Here is a 17,711-nt window from a genome sequence, read left to right on the forward strand (position 1 = left end):
TCTGGTCTCCACAGGCACCTGCACTTGTCACATGCTCACACAGAGACTCACACGTCATTTATAAATCATAAAAATAAATATATTTTTAAAGAGATGGCATTTGGAATTCCCACCAGAGGGGCTCTTTGCCTATGGTCATTAGGACCCTGGAGAGGGAAAGTGGGGAGATAGTGTCCCTCTCCTCCCAGCCAGACACTCAGCCCCTTGGCAGTCTCACTTCGTGGCTGTCACATAGTAGGCTCTTTATAACATCAGCAGAGCCAATAGCAGATGAGCACATGGGCGAGCCAGAAAACTGGTACCCTCACTGATTGTGTCCCCTGTAAGCTGGAGGTCGGATTCGGTTTTGGGAGGTAGGGAGTCAGGTAGCAGAGGATGGCTTCGAACTCCTTTGAACCTGATGCCCTACTCCCTGAGTGCTGGGTCTGCCCAGTGTGGCCTGGTCCTCTCTAATTTGCCCTTAGCAGGTACCCAACCTCAGACAGAGCCGACTGTGGGACCGTGCTGTGTGAATTTGTGCAATCATGCAGTGCACTGATGACGTAGGACGTAAGACCCCTTACTCAGCTGAACTGTGCATGTGTGGTCATGCAGCTGGAGTGGCAGAATCCTAACATTCCAGACTTTGGGCTTATTATATAAAAAAAAAAAAAAAAGCGGGTGAACAGGAACAGAGGCATTGTTTCTCCCGGAAAAACTGCTTCCAGCTGACTTGGTGGGCATCAGTTGACTCTTGGGGGAATAGGGAAGGGGGTTCCTGAGGTAGCCAGGCATCCTGGAGTCATCTGCTGCTTTGGAAATTATCTGACAAGGTTCTGACCAGGTGGATTCAAGCCAGTTCTGGAGCTCTCTGACCTGTCCAGGTGGATTTTCTGGAGCTCAGAAAAATTTTTGAACATATTAAGAAGCAGTCATGAGAAAATTAAAGTCTTGGGCTAGTGACCATGACATTATAGTGTTAAGTGTCTAGTACTCTGCTTACATTGGTTAGTGTTAGTGAGAGAGAGAAAGAGAGATCAGAACATGTTTTTAATTTTCACCTGCAATAAGCTTTATCAGAGACAGATTATTTTAAGGCACCTGTTTCCTTTATTAGTTTAGCATCCAGGAGACACAGGTGATCAATTGCTGAGAGCATTTAACAGTAATAGATCATTATATTAAAGTTTGTTTTGACAGAGCCAAGACCCCTTTGGGTCTGAGGGTGTAAATATCTTTGGACTGTTCCTTACTGCCTGGGTATATCTGATGGTCCTCAGACTCCAGCTCTATGGTGATCCTGTAACAATTAGCTGAGTAGTCAATCAGAAGAGGGAACCAGGAAGAGAAAAGCTTGTGGGGTGAAACCTCATTCTTCTGGAATTGGTGATAAGGCAGTGGATCCTGATGTCCTCTGGAATCTAAGAGAAAGCAGGGCCCTGTCTGTGTCACTGCTGACCGGTCTGGAGTGAGGCACATGGAGGGAGCAAATGAAATGAAAGCTCCTACCTTAGCTGGAAGATCTCTTCCCATTGAGTAACCCTGAAAGTACAATTAAGTCTGGTGAGATGGGTAAGTAAGGCTGTCCCCCTACCCTGACAATAAGGGAAATGAGAAGGAGAAGTAGGACCTCATCCCTCAGGATGATTAAGTGGCTTGGTGGCCAACAGGAAGGAAACAGATCGCCCCTATGCTGCATCCTGTGAGCCCATGGCCAAGCCTAGGAGTCTGCTGGAGGTCTTAGTTTGTCCCCATGCCACTCACTGCCCAGGAGCAGTCAGCTGACCAGTTATCTCTCTAGATGGCACTTTGAACAAGGCTCAACTGATAGCCTGGCAGGGTACACACTAGCCTGCATGACCTTCTAAAACAGGGACCTGGAAGCCCTTATGCAGCCGCTCAGATAGCGTGTGCCAGCATTTGGCAATTCTGTTCATGGGCTTTCTCACCTCTCCCATGGTACCTTAAACGCCACACCTGAAACTTCCACCTGTGGGGTCAGGAGCCTTGCTCTCCAGATGCTTCAGTTTAGCCCTGGTGTCAGGGAGCTCTGAGAGACAAGAGACAGATTTTATTCCATGTCTTGATTATTTTTATAGTTTGCTAACTTTGGGACAGCTTAGGAAGATCCCCCAGGAGGGAGGCTGTAAACTGATCTCTGTTAAAGAGTCAGCCAGATTATTATGATCCCAATGTGGGTCCTGGTTATAGACTTATTTGCTTAGCAGCCCACCTGATACCGGAGAACAGAGTAGAGGTCAGATAGGTGAAGATTGTTTGGAATCAGAGATTGCTCAGGTTTAGGAATGCTCGTGGTCAGGAGACAGACTCAGAAAGGGAGGTTTAGAGCTTAGGTAACAGAGTGGGGATAAGGCAACTCTTTTCATTTGTCCATTCACTGGCAGAAGTTAGATAATTCCCGTGAAATATCAGGATTCAAGCACCCATTACATGGCCAAATTTACTGGTATCTGGGGATAATTAAGGCATTTGTCAGAGAAGGAAGCCTCCATGTCCCATGACTGCAGCCAAGAGAAAAATAAAAAATTAAAATAACAGAATCCCAAGCTCCCATCTTGGGCTTCCATGAAGACAGGTAATCTTTGGAAATTATAACCACAAATTACACTACTCGTTATCATGGTAGGGGCAAGGGCTGGGAGCATACGTACCAGAGGAGCCCCCCGGTAGTCCGAACCTCCCCCCCCAGTCCAGACAGCATTCAATACTTCATCAAGAGAGAATGTGTCATGGTGTGCAGCCTGAGGACCCCCCCTGGGGAGGGTGTCCAATGCAAGAAATATATCTCAGGCTACAGTCACGGGAATGGGAAAACTCACCAATCTGGTTAGCCAGTGTACTGGCAAATGAAAAGAGCGAAGCAACCAGTTGTAGGTTCAATAAACCTCGGTCCAGGGTCCGGGATGCAGAGTGCTGGGAGAACCCGGTTCATCTCATTATATGTTTTAAAAATATAATACGTGGTGCTGTTGCCAGGTGAAAAGGTCATGAGACATGACAAAACCCAGTGTCAGAGCTTTATTAGGAGGAGGGGGACAGAAGAGAGTAAGCAGGCCTGGGAGAAGAGGGGGGGGGGTGGCAGAGAAGAGAGAGGAGTCTGTGTCTGGCTTCTTAAGGATTCCTCTGCGCATGCTCAGGTGGGCTTCCAGAGATCCGCCACACATGCACTGATTGCATGACTGCGCTGCGCGCATTTGTGTGATCATGCAGCACACTGATGACGTAGGATGTAAGCCCCCTGCTTAGCTGCTGAACTGCGCATGTGTGGTTAAGCAGCTGGAGTGGCAGAATCCTAACACCCTACCTCCCAGACCCGGTCCTCAGCACCTCCTCTGCTTGCTAAGGCATCTACCCAGCTGCAGAAGCACCTCCTCCAGGAAGCCCTCCTACCTCTTCTCTCAGAGCTCCCTGCATTCCCGCAGGATCTCCCTTCTGTCATTTTCGAAGGCAACATCATCATTGCTGCCAGGGCAGAGATCTGGAACTACTCCTTTTTACTTATAAAAGTAGGAACTAGGGATGGGGTTATAACTCAGCGGTAGAGCACTTGTCTAGCACATGCAAGATTGTAGGTTTAATCCCCACCACTCCAAAAAGACAAAAGCAGGAACAACCCCCATTTGTACCCAGAAATGTGAAATATTTATTAAAAGCATGCAGAAGAAATTTTAAATGAAAGTCATATTCTCACCACCCAAAGACATGCTACCCATAGGAAATGAGTACATGTATGTGGACACCTGCACATATACCACCAGATAAAGGGAACACTGGGAAAAAATTTCTGTTAGGAAAACAATGCATGGCATCCAACTGGATATTGCCATGGGACACTGAGGACAGAGGCCTTTGGAGATAGATGAAGGCAGCTCCCAACAGCCAGCTTGGTGCTAACAGAGGGGCTCACTGTATGACGTAATGGCGTACACTAAGAGAACAAAGCCCTGTAATCAATCCGTAACGCCAACCCAGGGATGAGCATCTACCAGACCACAAGGGCAACCAAGCGTTCCCTGTCTGGCAGATAGGACTGGCAGTGCTCCGTGGATCCCATGTGCCAGCTAAGAGTGATCAAGGTGCCTATCATAAACTTACCTCCACTCCCTGGCAGCATCCAATCCAGAGTGAAGCCTGCTGCCTTCAGCCCTTCCCCCGAGTCTTCAGAGTCAAGCCCAGACCACAGAATTCCCCCTTTCAGATGCCCCTTCACAGAGACGCTCCCCACAGCATTCAGTGAACCCCTATCACCATCTCCATCTCCAAAGGCCTCTCAAGCCACTTTGTTCAACAGGTGTTTTCCTGGTGTCCATTGCATTTCCCTGTCTCTACCTTCACTATCAAAACCACAGCACACCTGATTTTAGCCTAAAGACGGAGAGCCACTTCAGAAACCCATTAAAGGAATGGAACTCCATCCAGGAGGGGATCCTTGATTCTGGAACAGTACCCGCTGGTGCCTGGCACTCAGTTCCAGCGGGAGTGTCAAAGCTACTCCCTCAGGGGGGGGAGGAAGCCTGGAAAATTGTGTATCCTTGCTGGCCAGACGGAATGGAAAAAAACGCAAAAGGCTAAGCAACATTTCGGACACTAGTCAACAGCACAACAGGAGCAGTCACAGGCAACCTGGAACGAAATGTCTGAAGAGCGGAAAGTACTGCTGGGTGGGCCCAGAGGTGGCATGGTGGATAAAGGCGCTCGCTGCCAGGCCTTGTCATCTGAGTTCAATTCCCAGGGTCCCCAAGGTGGAAGGCAAGAACTGACTCCTGCAAGTTCTCTTCTGACCTCCCTCACCAACAGGCCATGGTATGCATGTGCCCCCCAACAGAGTCAATTAGAAATAAATACATAGTGGCCAGGCAGTTGGTAGCAAATGCCTTGAGTCCCAGCACTTGGGAGGCAGAGGCAGGTGGATCTCTGGAGACCAGCCTGGTCTACAGAGCAAGTTCCTGGACAGCCAAGGCTATACAGAGAAACCCTGTCTCGAGAGAAAAAAAAAGTTAAAAAAAAAAATGTAAAAAATGGCATCTGGTGATGAATGAATTCACAAGGTGGGAGTCTGTCACCCCTGATCATGGAGGGCAGTGAGCGTTCAGACAGCCAGAACAGGAGTGTGACACCGGCAGGCTCTGCTTCTGTGATATTTTTGAGACAGTGTGTAGAAGGAGGTACAGCGCTCCTGACCCTCTCTGTGTCCCTGGAGAAGAAAAGTTAAGTCATGAAGAAGGAGGAACAAAGATGTGGAGGTGAGCCGTCCTGAGCTACAACTCCAGTGCCTCATTCTACGTCCTTGGCCAAGGTCATGGACAGCTCCAAAGCTCAGCCCTGCTTTAGTCCGCGTCCCATTGCTGTGAAGAGACGTCATGACCACAGAGACTCTTACAAAGGAAGACATGGAACTGGGGCTGGCTTACAGATTCAGAGGTTTAGTCACGGCAGGAAGCACGGTGGTGTGCAGACAGACATGGTGCTGGAGAGGTAGCTGGGAGTTCTAAGTCCCTGCAGGCAGCAGGAAGAGAGACACTGGGCCTGGCTTGAGCATTTGTAACCCCAAAGCCCACCCCCAGGGACACACTTCCTCCAATGAGGCCACACCCACTCCAACAAGGCCACACCTCCTAATAGTGCCACACCCTAATGACCAGGCATTCAAATCTATGAGCCTGGGGGGGACATTCCTATTCAAACCACTACAGCCTCCATCTCCTTCCCACACAGAGGACAGTACAAACTCGTGCCACAGACCCAGGGCAGGCATCTTGACTACAGCAAGCCCCTCTGCACGGTATGACTGGGCATACCTGACCGGGCATGTGCTTTGAAGCCAAATCACAGTTGCATCCTCTTAACGCTGAGTGGGGCCTCAAGGACTATGGGGAAGCTTTGAGTGTCGAGACTGTACCCTGGGCTCTTCTTTCACACCCATTCCTTCCCCAAGCTTGTGTGGTGACTCAGGAATGCACCTCAAAGGCACCACCAGCAGGATGCCAGACCTGGGGTTCCAAAGGTGCGGGTTCAATCCTCAGCTCCATTGGCTTCTTGTACAACAGTCATTGGACTCCCCCCTACAGCAGCTGAGAGCAGAATGCACACTTAGAACCTGCCCAGCCTCGGTCCTCAGCTCAGCAAGGACAATCCTACCCCTGCTGACCCCTGCCAGGCTCTAAGGGAGGCTCTGTGCTCAGACACTCTGGGGTGCTATGGTGGTTGCTTTGATGGAAGCCTTGGCCTGTCTGCCAGCCTCTGGATGGGGCATGTCAGCAGATTGGCAGGGCAAACACAGGCTTCTCTGTGGGCCCTGCTGGGTACTTCTCTGGATGCAGCTTTAAAGCTGTGGGTCTGTGTCTATTGTGTCTTCTTATCTACTTTGAACAGCCGACAGGCTACCTTCTGTGCACAGAGGTGGGGGTTGCGAGCAGATATGGAACACCATAGTCACAAAAGGTATCACCAGGCCATCCCTGAGGGCTTGGCAGCTAGCCTTTTGGAGCTCTGTCCCCTCGATAAGTGGGGACGGAGAGGCCCTCAAGGCAGCCTGAGGCTACATGGGTGGGCAGAGAGGTCTTACGTACATAACGACCTGACTGGGCAGAGCTGAACTTTCCACTGCAAGCAGGACTCTTTGCCTTCTAGAACCACAATGTTCTCCAAAATTCCTGCCCCTCCGGGATGGAAGATTCGAGATACATTAGGATGAAACTGACATCTATTGACCATGTAAATTGGGTTTATTTAGAGGGCCTGCTTTCTTGCATCGGCTTCTCTGTCTCCCTCTGAGAGGTGGCCTGACTTCCTGGTCATCACTGGAGGGAGCTTCACCAGGTGCTCTGAACTGGGAAGAGCAAGAAGCAGGGCTGAGCAGAACCGAGCGGGGCTGAGCAGGGCTGAGCAGGGCGGGAGATCTCCTCCCTTGCTGGCCACACTTCTGCCTCAGCCAAGGCCCAGTCTGCTCTTTAGATTCCTCCTCCCCCCAAAGTCTTGGGCTGAGACTGGGGTTCTGCTTTTTTGATGGGGGGCAGGAGGGGTGGTGATCTCATCCTTGAAGGGGATTAGTCACCCGAGAGACAGGGACGGAGCTGGGGGCAGGACGGAGCCTGACACTATGTAAATGAGTCATCTTCCCGTCAGCTCCACCCGGGCCTGGGCTTGACAGATGCTCCCCAGGAGAGACTGTTAAACTGGAGCTACCCGGAGGCAAGAGTAGTTAGCTGGCTTTTAATAACTCATTTTGTTGAATGATTTCTGGTGAGGAGAGAAGAGTTGAACCCCAGAGATGAGGCACAGAGTGGGGGTTAACCGAAAACCCAGCAGGAAAGCTGTGCCCGGGCTCAGCGCTCCAGGGAACTGCTTTAAGCTGACAGCTTATCAAAACCTTTCTCGACTTGAAAAGCATTGGCCTAGAGGCTGGGCCGTGGCTCAGCGGGAAGGAGCTTGCTGAGCATGCACACGTGCACAAGGCTTTGGATTCCGTGTTTATCACCAAGAAAGAAAACCCCTGGTCTGCACCATGGGATTGAGCCCTGTTTTCCCAGCTGCCCTGTCCCCTCAGCCTCCTGCCATTAAACAGAAAATCATCCCAGAGCCCCCCAAAGACAAGCCAGGCAGGCAGGATAGTGGGGGGAGGGGGGAGTGCTTTTGCCACGTGACTGACTGGCTCCTGCCACTGTATCCAGAGTCACTGAACATTGGCGTGAGATGGACACTCAGCCCTGTACCCACAGAGAGACCTACACCCAACACTTCTGCCTTTTGAATTAGCCCAACCACAAGCAGCAACAAACACAGAAGTGTCACTCTGCCTTTCCAACAACAGCCCCACATCTCTGTCGCCTGTCTATTATCTGTCTATCATCTGTCTATCTATCTGTCTGTCTGTCTGTCTATCTATCTATCATCTATCTGTCTATCACCTATCATCTATCTATCACCCAGCTATTACCTATCTATCATCTATCACCTATCATCTGTCTGTCTATCTCTCCATATATCATCTACCTATCAATCTATCTATTGTAGAATATTTGATCACACTGTGAACCCCAAGATTTCGTTATTTACTGGAAAAGTCTGTTTACACAGAGAGTAAGAGGGTGTCAGGAGGACAGCTAGAGAGACCCACGGGAAGTAGATGGGAGGGACAGTCAGCTTGAGGAGTCTTGTTTGAGATGGTGTAGGAGAAAGCTCTTTCTGGGATGTCAGCTGAGGAGGAAGGTGAGCTGGGTGCTTTCTCTGCCTCTCTGAGCTAGCAGGCTTTCACTCCAGTGTCTGGCTCCTGAGTCTTTATTGGTAAAAATTGAATGACTGAGATTTAGTTAAAAAAAAAAAAACTATCTATCTATCCGCTATCTATCTATCTGTCTGTCTGTCTATCATCTATCTATATATTCCAGGTCCGTGGCTCGTGGCTCGTGGCCCAGCAAGTCTCTGACCACAGAGTACGGACAGAGTACGGCTGAGAATCTCTTTCCTCTCATAGAGCCAGGCTGCACTTCACCCACACTGCAGCCCCTCCCCTCACAGCCCACCCCACTCTCCTTTTCTATGTCCAGAGAAAGGGCCTCAGCCCAGCTTTGTATGAGTCGGTCTGTCTGTCTGTCTTTTTGTTTTTGTTTTTGTTTTGTTTTTTTTGTTTTGAGATAGGGTTTCTCTGTGTAGCTCTGGCTGTCCTGGAACTCACTCTGTAGAGATCCACTTAAGAGCCTGATTGTGGGCTCAGTAGCTAAGAGCACTGGCTGCTCTTCCAGAGGACCAGGGTTCAAGTCCCAGCAGCCACATGGCAGCACCCAACTGTCTGTAATTTCAGTTTCAGGGGACCTGACACCCTCACACTAATGCACATAAAATAAAATGAAATAAATGATTTAAAAAAGAGAGAGAGAGATATCTGCTTGCCTCTGCTTCCCTAGTGCTAGGATTAAAGGTGTGTCACCACCACCCCCACCCCCCCACCACCCCCACCCCCCCACCCCCCCCACCCCCACCCCCCCCCCCCCCACCACCACCCCCCCCACCACCCCCACCACCCCCACCACCACCACCACCACCACCACCACCACCACCACCACCACCACCACCACCACCTGGCCTTCCTATGAGTCTTAGAATTCTTGAGGGCTGAATTAAATTTGAATTTAGCCAATTCAGACTTATCGGGGTGCATGCTTGTAATCCCAGTCCTGAAGCAGGGGGATTGCTGAAAGTTCAAGGCCAGCCTGGGTCATAGAGCACGATTGTCTCAAAACAGTGTCAAAGGAGACGGTGATGTTGGGAAAGGCTTCCTGGAGACAGGTGGGTCTCTGTGCCAGGGTTAGCAAATCAAAATCCATGTCCTGCAGTTGCTGCTCTAGTTCACATAGGAAATCGTCTTTTAGTAAACGTATGTCCAAGTGGAAATTCTAATTAACTCTCTACAGCTGGGCAGAGTCCAACCAAGACATCCTCCAAGATACCTACTGACATATTTAACTTAAATGTATATCATAATGACTTCAGTTGATGTATAGCAGATTCATGTGGAGATGTTTGTTAAAATGCAGATTACTGGGTACTAAATAAACCCTCTGGAAGAAGACATGTCCTGGAATCTACGCTGAAGTCATACAGCCCAGCTGCTTTGGTACACCCTGACTGTTACATCATCCTGGGGAAATTCTTAGTGGCATTTTTAGTCTCCAAAGAATGCCGGAATGGACTATAAATCACATCCCTCTCCCCGGAGTCAACAGAGCAGCACCTTCAGGCAGAAGTTTCCAGAGGGTGATGACCCAAGTCTCCCACTGCCCCAGGGCAGTACAGCCTCTGACATACCAGTCCACAAGCTCCTCTGCTTCCCTGTAGACTTCCTTGCCTGTGTTGCCGGGGGCGGGGGGGGGGGGGGGGCGGGAGGGTGGGGGGGGTGGTGGTGGTGGTGGTGTAGTTACGCCCTTTTCCCAGAGTGGCTGGATAGAAAAAGAGTGTCAGTGTCCAGCGTCTCATAGAGGCTACCACCCAGGGTTGAATGATGCCTATTAGCGGTGTCTGCCCGATCTCAGTCCCAGGTTCCTCAAGTCAAACCACAAAGGCCCTGTCCACAGGGCCCCGTTTGAGAAAACAGAGCAGACAGTCTGTGGGAATGAGCATCACAGCTTTTGTCAGAGTGTCATAATAAAGCCCCAAGTCTGCTCTTGGCGGACTGGGATGGCAGATCGATTGTGGCGTAAACCAAACAGCAGGCTTGGTGTTTTGTTTGTGGGGACAGGTTGCACTTTTGCAGGGTATGACAGGTGAGGGGCAGCCTCAGTTTCCTGGGAATTTCATTTCCTGGGGCTGGGGATTTAGGGTCCTTCTTCAGATTCAGCCTGCGTTGTGTGCCCATGCGCTGCCTGAGCTTGAGGGGGCAGCTACTCTACCGAGGAAAGCAATGTATGGGCCAGCTCCTCAGCCTTCCCCAGAGCCTGTGCCCATCTTGTTGATGGGGTGGGAAGATGGCTCATCTTGTCTACTGAGCTGAACTAACGATGCATGGTTTATAGTGGAGAGTAGTGAGCCCAACGAAGCAGACCTCAGAATAAGACAGTAGAAGACACACTCAGGCCTCCAGGCCCGCTGTCACCTCGAACTGAGAGGCCACACAGCTAATCACACGCCCAGTGTCATTCCAGGGGTACAGTCATTGTCCTTCCAAGTGGTTGTGCTGAGTGGAAACTGAGCGCGGGCCACGGAAAGATTCCAGCACGGGTTCTGGCCCTGCTCTATGTAGGAACAATAGGAATAGGCTGCGTACAAGTAATTTGGTATTAAAGGCCACTTATCTGGTATTGGTCATCTTGCTGAGACCCTTGGAAGGTTCAGCTTTCCAAGAAGCCAAATCTGCAACCTAAACCCAAATGCTAAAGGAAGACCTCAGTAGTTTGGAGTGGGGGTGTTAGAGTGCCCACACACACTGGAGAATGGAGGAAATAGTCTTGGCCACATGGAGTAGGGTGGGCCTGTGGGGACCTCAAGGGAGAGATGAGTACCCTGACTGTGGTCAACCAGACCTTTATCTAGAAGCAACAGACATCTCATATGCTGTGCCCAAGCCCTGGGTCAGCTCTTATCTAAATGACCAGTGTGTCTCATCTGTGCTACAGAAGGTAAGCCCACCTTGGAGAATCAATGAAGATCAGTGTGCCTCCACATGTCCAGGTCGAGGGGGGTAGCTGTAACCAAGAGCCACAAAGGCCTCTTAGCAACCAGAGGCAAGACACTCACTCAGGGATAACACTCTTCTCCCTGACTCCCCACTTCCCAGATGTGGGGCCCTGGCAACTGCTTCACCGTAACCCATGGTTTCTTCAGTGGAGTGGAGCCTGCCTCTGTAACACGAATCTTAAAGGGTCTTTATAACTTGTAGAGGCTGCATGAGCTGATACGCGCAGAGCTAGCACAACGTGCAGGGCAAATGCCGTGGAATCGGTTGTGAAAGGGGCTGACATGCACAGAGAGCAGCTTCGTCTCCACGGTTGTCCTTAAGGACTTCCTTTTTCATCCTTTCACAGCATCTTCCACAAACACCAGCGTTTCCAAACAGCCTTCTTGAGATGGAGACTCATCTCCAGGTCCCAAATCCAGCCTTCTAGTTCACCTCCTGCCAAAGCCTAGTGTGTTTCTCCTGCTCTGGCTGGACCTGTGGCTCAGGAGTGTGGGTGCAAGGGAGGTCGTGGTAGGGCTGCAACACTGCCTTATGTCACTGGGCCCTTAACATCCCCTTTTGGCTCTTGCTGGTGGGCTACACCACCCACTCTAAGGACAGGCATGAGCCCTGGGTTCAACTCCTAGCACCAACCAACCAATACTCATAGCCAGCGAGCTAAACAGAATGAGAAAAGGGCCAGGGTCCCGTAACCCCTTTCGAGGAAGGCCCTGCACTGGCCTAAAGAACTCCCATTAAGGCCTCACCTTGAAGGTTCCATCATCACCTCCTAATAGTGCCTAGACATCAGGCCTTCAGCAGATGAGAATTTGGAAGCTATTCAAGATCCAAAGTAGCCAGGCGTGGTGGTGAATGCTGTAAACCCATCACTTAGGAGCCAGCAGCAGGAGAATTAGGGGTTAAAGGTCATTTTTTAATACATAGCAAATATGAAGCTAGCTGTGCTGAATGAGAAATTGCTCTCCCCCACCCACCCTTGAAAAGATCCGAACAGTAACGGTAAGCAAGGCACAGTGGCATGCATCACCCACAGGGAAGTTGAGGCAGAAGGAGGTCTTTGAGGCCAGTCTATAGCACCTTTGAGGTAAAGACTGCTCCCATCACTACCCTCTTTCTTCCATGCTGTGCAGGTATACCTATCAGGTTTCCACTCAGACAGATGGCCAACACAGCCTCAGACTCTGAGGACACTGTAGGTCATCCTAGAATTCTCCCTACATTCCAATCCAATGTTTGTGCAGGTACACTTGACTGCCTGTAGCTTCACCAGTACCCAGCTAGGATGGAGAGCTGCCGGTTCGTCCTCTGATATCTCTCTCTCCTCTCTGGTTTTTGTTTTTTTTTGTTTTTGTTTGTTTGTTTTGTTTTGTTGTTTTTGTTTTGTTTTGTTTTGTTTTTTGAGCTAAGGCTCGAACCCAGGGCCTTGCGCTTACTAGGCAAGCGCTCTACCACTGAGCTAAATCCCCAACCCTCCCTCTGGTTCTTTTGAGACAGGGTTTCTCTGTGTAGCCCTGACTGTCCTGGAACTCATTCTGTGAACCAGGCTGGCCTTGAACTCAGAGATGTGCCTGTCTCTTCTCTGCCACCCAAGTGCTGGAATTAAAAGTGTACACCACCACCTCTCGACCTCCACCACCACCTCCTGGCCTCTGACTGTTCTCTTAACAACCGCCCACAACCATGAGTGAGTGACCTAAGGGGTACATGGAAGAAGCCTACACACAAGGACTCCAATATCTCAGATGCATCTCCCACCAATATTCAGGATAATTTCTAGACTTTCAGATACCTGGGGGTGTTCAGGGTACCCTAGTTGTCAAACCTGTTTTGTTAGTAAATCCAGCATGGATATATCTGGCTGGACATAGTGTCACACACCTGTAATCCCAGTAGTCTAGAGACAATAAGGGATCCAGAGTTCAAGGCCAGCCTTGGTTATGTAGCAAATCTGAAGCCATCCTGGACTACATGAAAACCCTGTTGAACCTACACACACACACACACACACACACACACACACACACACACACACACACGAAAAAAGAGAAAAAAAAAAGAGGAAGAATGAAGAATTCAACATGCCACAGGTTGTTCTCAGTATTGAGACTTTAGCTGAAAAATGGAAAGAATAGGAAAGTGCAATTCAACATTCTCATAACTAGACCAAGCACCAGTTTTCCAGACTTAGGACTTTTCATTTCTTTAGGAATTTAACAAAGGAACACCTCCACTAGAGGTTCTGTTTCCCACTGTGACAAAGAGAGGTGGTGGTGTGTGAGGGCCAGGATCAAAATTCAGGTCTCTTAGGCGGGTATGGAGCTCAGCGGAAGAACACTCGCCAGCCTTGCTCCATGCACGGCTGCATCCGCTAATGGCAACAAAATAACAAAACATCCAGTTGTTTTTCTCTCAAACTCTAATAAAATAGTCCTTAAGCTTAAATAGGTAAGTTATAACAAAAGTTGTAACACTCTAAAAATCAAGAATTTTTTCTTATCGTGGAGGTGTGAGAAAACACATAAAATGCAACAGTTTAACACATCCAACACAGCTAGCATTTGGGTGACATTTTGAGGACCCCTGTATGTAAATCACAATTCCCTGCACCCTCTCCCCAAGAAAGCCCCTACTCTTTCTTTATAATTTGATCAATCAAGTAGGCATCCCTTATAAAAAATTGTATTATATTACTGAAACAGTGCAGGTTATTTCCTTTACAGATTCTTTTGTTTAACATCCTTTTTTTGTGTGAGTTTCATTGTATTGTAAATAGCTATGGCTCATGGTTTTTGTTTTTGGTTTTTCTTCAGTGAGTGAGGTTCCCCTGTATTGAGCAGACCATGGTCTAGTTACGTTGCTGGGCACTGGTTTATCAATATAGGACTTTATCTGAATGGGGTGTGTGGGTGCAGGTGCCTAAGGCTTTGAATGGCAGAGACTTTGGACCCTCTGCTTCTAGAGTTACAGGTGGCTGTGAATCACCTAGATGCTGGAGTATCTACTAAGGTCCTCTGCAAGAGCAGTATGTGCTCTTAATCACCAGGCCATTTCCCCAGACGCCAATCTGCAACTTTCTAAATTTATTTTATTTTGTTTTTGAGACAGGGTCTGAAGGGACTGGCATCAGCTCAGGACCCCCAAGAACAAGTTCTCAGCACAAAGGAGATTTATTTGCCCCAGAGAGACAGAGGATAGGGAATGAGAGATAAAGACAAGAGATAGAGGATCAGGGAGAAGGGGAACGGAACCAGGGAGAGGGGGAAGGATATTTGTTTGGGAGGGCCAGAGGACTGCCTCTGGATAAAGAGGAGACAGACATGGCCCATAGGAAAATGGCACTTTGTAAAGAAGGGGAAACCCATGTTAGAATGAGGTGTTTAATTTTAATTGGGCATGTTAATTAGATGAACCAAGAGGCGCTTTTGATTGCTGGACTTCAATACTTTGAGAGCTGGTCCTTGGTAGTCGGTGTCAGGAGGAGGAAGTGGCCAAATAGGAAGTAGAACTGGGTGGCTAGCTTTAGGAATGTAATCTAATGGTTTTTAGAGAGGAAGATGGAATGGAGAGAAGGGAGCCACGTTTGCCATGCTCGGGCTGGCTAGAGTCCCTTCAGGGTCTCCTAATCCTAGGCTGGCTAATAATTTACTAGGTAGGCGAGGATAACCTTGAACTCCTCATCCTCCTGCCTCTACCTCCTCAATGGCTGGGATTGTAAGCATTCATCACTGTGCCTACACTGTACCTCCACATGCACTAATATAAATACGGAGTTGAATTCTTCATGATCCCAAGAAGTAAAGTTTGGCTTTAGATTACGGTAAAATCCTTTCACAGTCCTGTACAAACCACTAACATTTTGTTTTGTTACTGTTATTGGCTTTTTTTCATTCTTTTGTGGCCAAATTTGGAATGCAGCAAATAAACCATCTTTCTCAATGAGTAATAGCATAGGCTTTTCCTTGAACTTGAGTCAGTGAGCGTAAAATGAATAGATGGCTTGGGCGTTTCCTCCAGGGAATCAAGAAAATGATTAGCATACACGCTTAAGGAATTTGCTCTGTTAGTGTTAGGGAGTATTTTCTCTGGCTTATTTATGGAGACAGTAAGCCAACTGGGACAACGCATCCTTGATTTCTTCCTAGAGCTGGACCTACCCCACGGCAGCACACGGGTTGTCCCTTTCTGTTGGGCGTGAAGGAAGTGGGGACACCTCTGAAGCTTTGCTCCCACAGGCATGGAAATGTGTGATGTGGTCAGACAGCGCAGATTCCAAGCACCAAGATAATCAAGACCCGCCCCGCCCCCTTCTCACCCTGCCCCCTTCTCAAGCAACTCCAAAGCGCACACTGGTGGGGCAGCCAGACCTCCTGTGGGAATCCGTTAACAAATCCTTTAAATCCCAGCTTTCAGCAAATGAGTAGGTAGGTTTCCTTTCTTAATTATAAGGGTTGAGAACAGCAAGCAGCTGCCTAGGTCTAGGACAGACCTTCCAGCCGTAGACCAGCACCACAGGACCCAGCTGGGCCAAAACACTTTCCCTTGGCCATGGTCTGAGCGAGGGTGACTGATAGTGATCCTGGACAGAGGGGGATCAGCAGAAGCCCCGTGGCTGGGGAGAGGAACTTGTCCCCCTAAAGGATCCTTGTGTGAAGTTGGTAAGTGAACCAGAGCTATCTGGTCATTCTCTCTCACTGGTCCCAGAATAAGCAATCGCAATTACAAGATGTCCTTCTGGAAGTCCAGCCCAACAAGGCTGTCTGCCTGGGAGTCCATTAAAAAAAAAAAAAAAAACAGTTAGGGGAACAGGTGTTACTGTAGGCTTTGCGGGCAGCTCGGTGGTTTGTGTCTGCGCACCTGTTGCTGCTTGGCAGAGCCTATTGGGCTCATCCTTGTGCCTATCTGCCCTACCCATGTTGTGTAAATATCCCCATGGCAAAGGGGTTCCCATGATTGTCAGGATAGGAGTTGGTCCCGCATCTGTATTCGGCCTGTCACACGCCCCCACCAGATAGGGACCACCTGCCCTCGCTGACCCTGGCTCTTATCTTCCACAGGTTTCGGCATGACCACCCCAGCCACAGTGGGCGGGAAGGCCTTCCTCATCGCCTACGGACTGTTCGGCTGCGCGGGGACCATCCTGTTCTTCAACCTCTTTCTGGAGCGCATCATCTCGCTGCTGGCTTTCATCATGCGCGCCTGCCGAGAGCGCCAGCTGCGCCGCAGCGGCTTGCTGCCGGCCACCTTCCGTCGGGGCTCGGCGCTGTCCGAGGCCGACAGCCTGGCGGGCTGGAAGCCCTCGGTGTACCACGTGCTGCTCATCCTGGGCCTGTTCGCCGTGCTGCTGGCGTGCTGCGCCTCGGCCATGTACACCAGCGTGGAGGGCTGGGACTACGTGGACTCGCTCTACTTCTGCTTCGTCACCTTCAGCACCATCGGCTTCGGGGACCTGGTGAGCAGCCAGCACGCCGCCTACCGGAACCAGGGGCTCTACCGCCTGGGCAACTTCCTCTTCATCCTGCTCGGCGTGTGCTGCATCTACTCGCTCTTCAACGTCATCTCCATCCTCATCAAGCAGGTGCTCAACTGGATGCTGCGCAAGCTGAGCTGCCGCTGCTGCACGCGCTGCTGTCCGGCGCCCGGCGCGCCCTTGGCACGGCGCAATGCCATCACCCCGGGCTCCCGGCTGCGCCGCCGCCTGGCCGCGCTGGGCGCCGACCCCGCCACCCGCGACAGCGACGCCGAGGGCCGCCGCCTGTCGGGCGAGCTCATCTCCATGCGCGACCTCACGGCGTCCAACAAGGTGTCGCTGGCGCTGCTGCAGAAGCAGCTTTCCGAGACGGCCAACGGCTACCCGCGCAGCGTGTGCGTCAACACACGCCAGAACGGCTTCTCGGGCGGCGTGGGCGCGCTGGGCATCATGAACAACCGGCTGGCAGAGACCAGCGCCTCCAGGTAGAGCGGCTGCCCGCCCCCAGCGCCGCGGACCCGGCCCGGGCTGCGCGCCGCCGGGCGGGTTTGCTTCAATCCTCTCCGAGGCCGCGCTTTCTTAATCTTTATCCAATAAAAACGAAACAGAACAAAACAAAACAAAAACCACAAAAAACAAAAATGTTTTCTAAAGAAATACTATTTGGCCAGGCCTGACGTGACCAAAGGCAAGTTTTAGATGAGACTGTGATCTTTTGAGTCCCCTCTTGGAGAACCGTGCCCCCCTCAACAGATTTCCCTTCCAGGAAGAGAAAAAGTGGCATCCCACCCCCCCCCCCCCCTGCCAGTGTATACTGCAGCAAGGAGAATGCATTCCTGGGCTTTGCAGACAGGCACTGAAGCCTTCCCCATGCACATAAGCAGCTGGCAACCCCGAAGCATATGGTGCCGCCTTTCATGGCTCTGAATTACCTCCTCAGCCTTTAGAATCCTGGCCCAGCCTAGCAGCTTCCTTCTGGTCGTCAGAAGTGATATAGTCACAGTTTTGACAGGTGGGGGTAGGGAGCGCCATATGCTGCCTCCCCGTGTATATATATAGAACACCACTACACAC

General features: G+C 50.3%; 1 protein-coding gene across 1 annotated transcript in view; it reads left to right on the top strand.

Annotated features, from left to right (window-relative positions):
* Window positions 1–17,243, top strand: part of Kcnk12 (potassium two pore domain channel subfamily K member 12) — a 48,265-nt gene extending 31,022 nt beyond the window's left edge. Inside the window, exon 2 of the mRNA XM_036170946.1 lies at window positions 16,225–17,243. Within this exon, the coding sequence (XP_036026839.1) occupies window positions 16,225–17,126 (902 nt within the window). The 3' untranslated portion in view covers window positions 17,127–17,243. The remainder of the gene's footprint in view (window positions 1–16,224) is intronic.
* Window positions 17,244–17,711: the final 468 nt, after the last annotated feature.

This window comes from Onychomys torridus, chromosome 21, assembly GCF_903995425.1.
Source record: "Onychomys torridus chromosome 21, mOncTor1.1, whole genome shotgun sequence".
Lineage (NCBI taxonomy): Eukaryota > Metazoa > Chordata > Mammalia > Rodentia > Cricetidae > Onychomys > Onychomys torridus.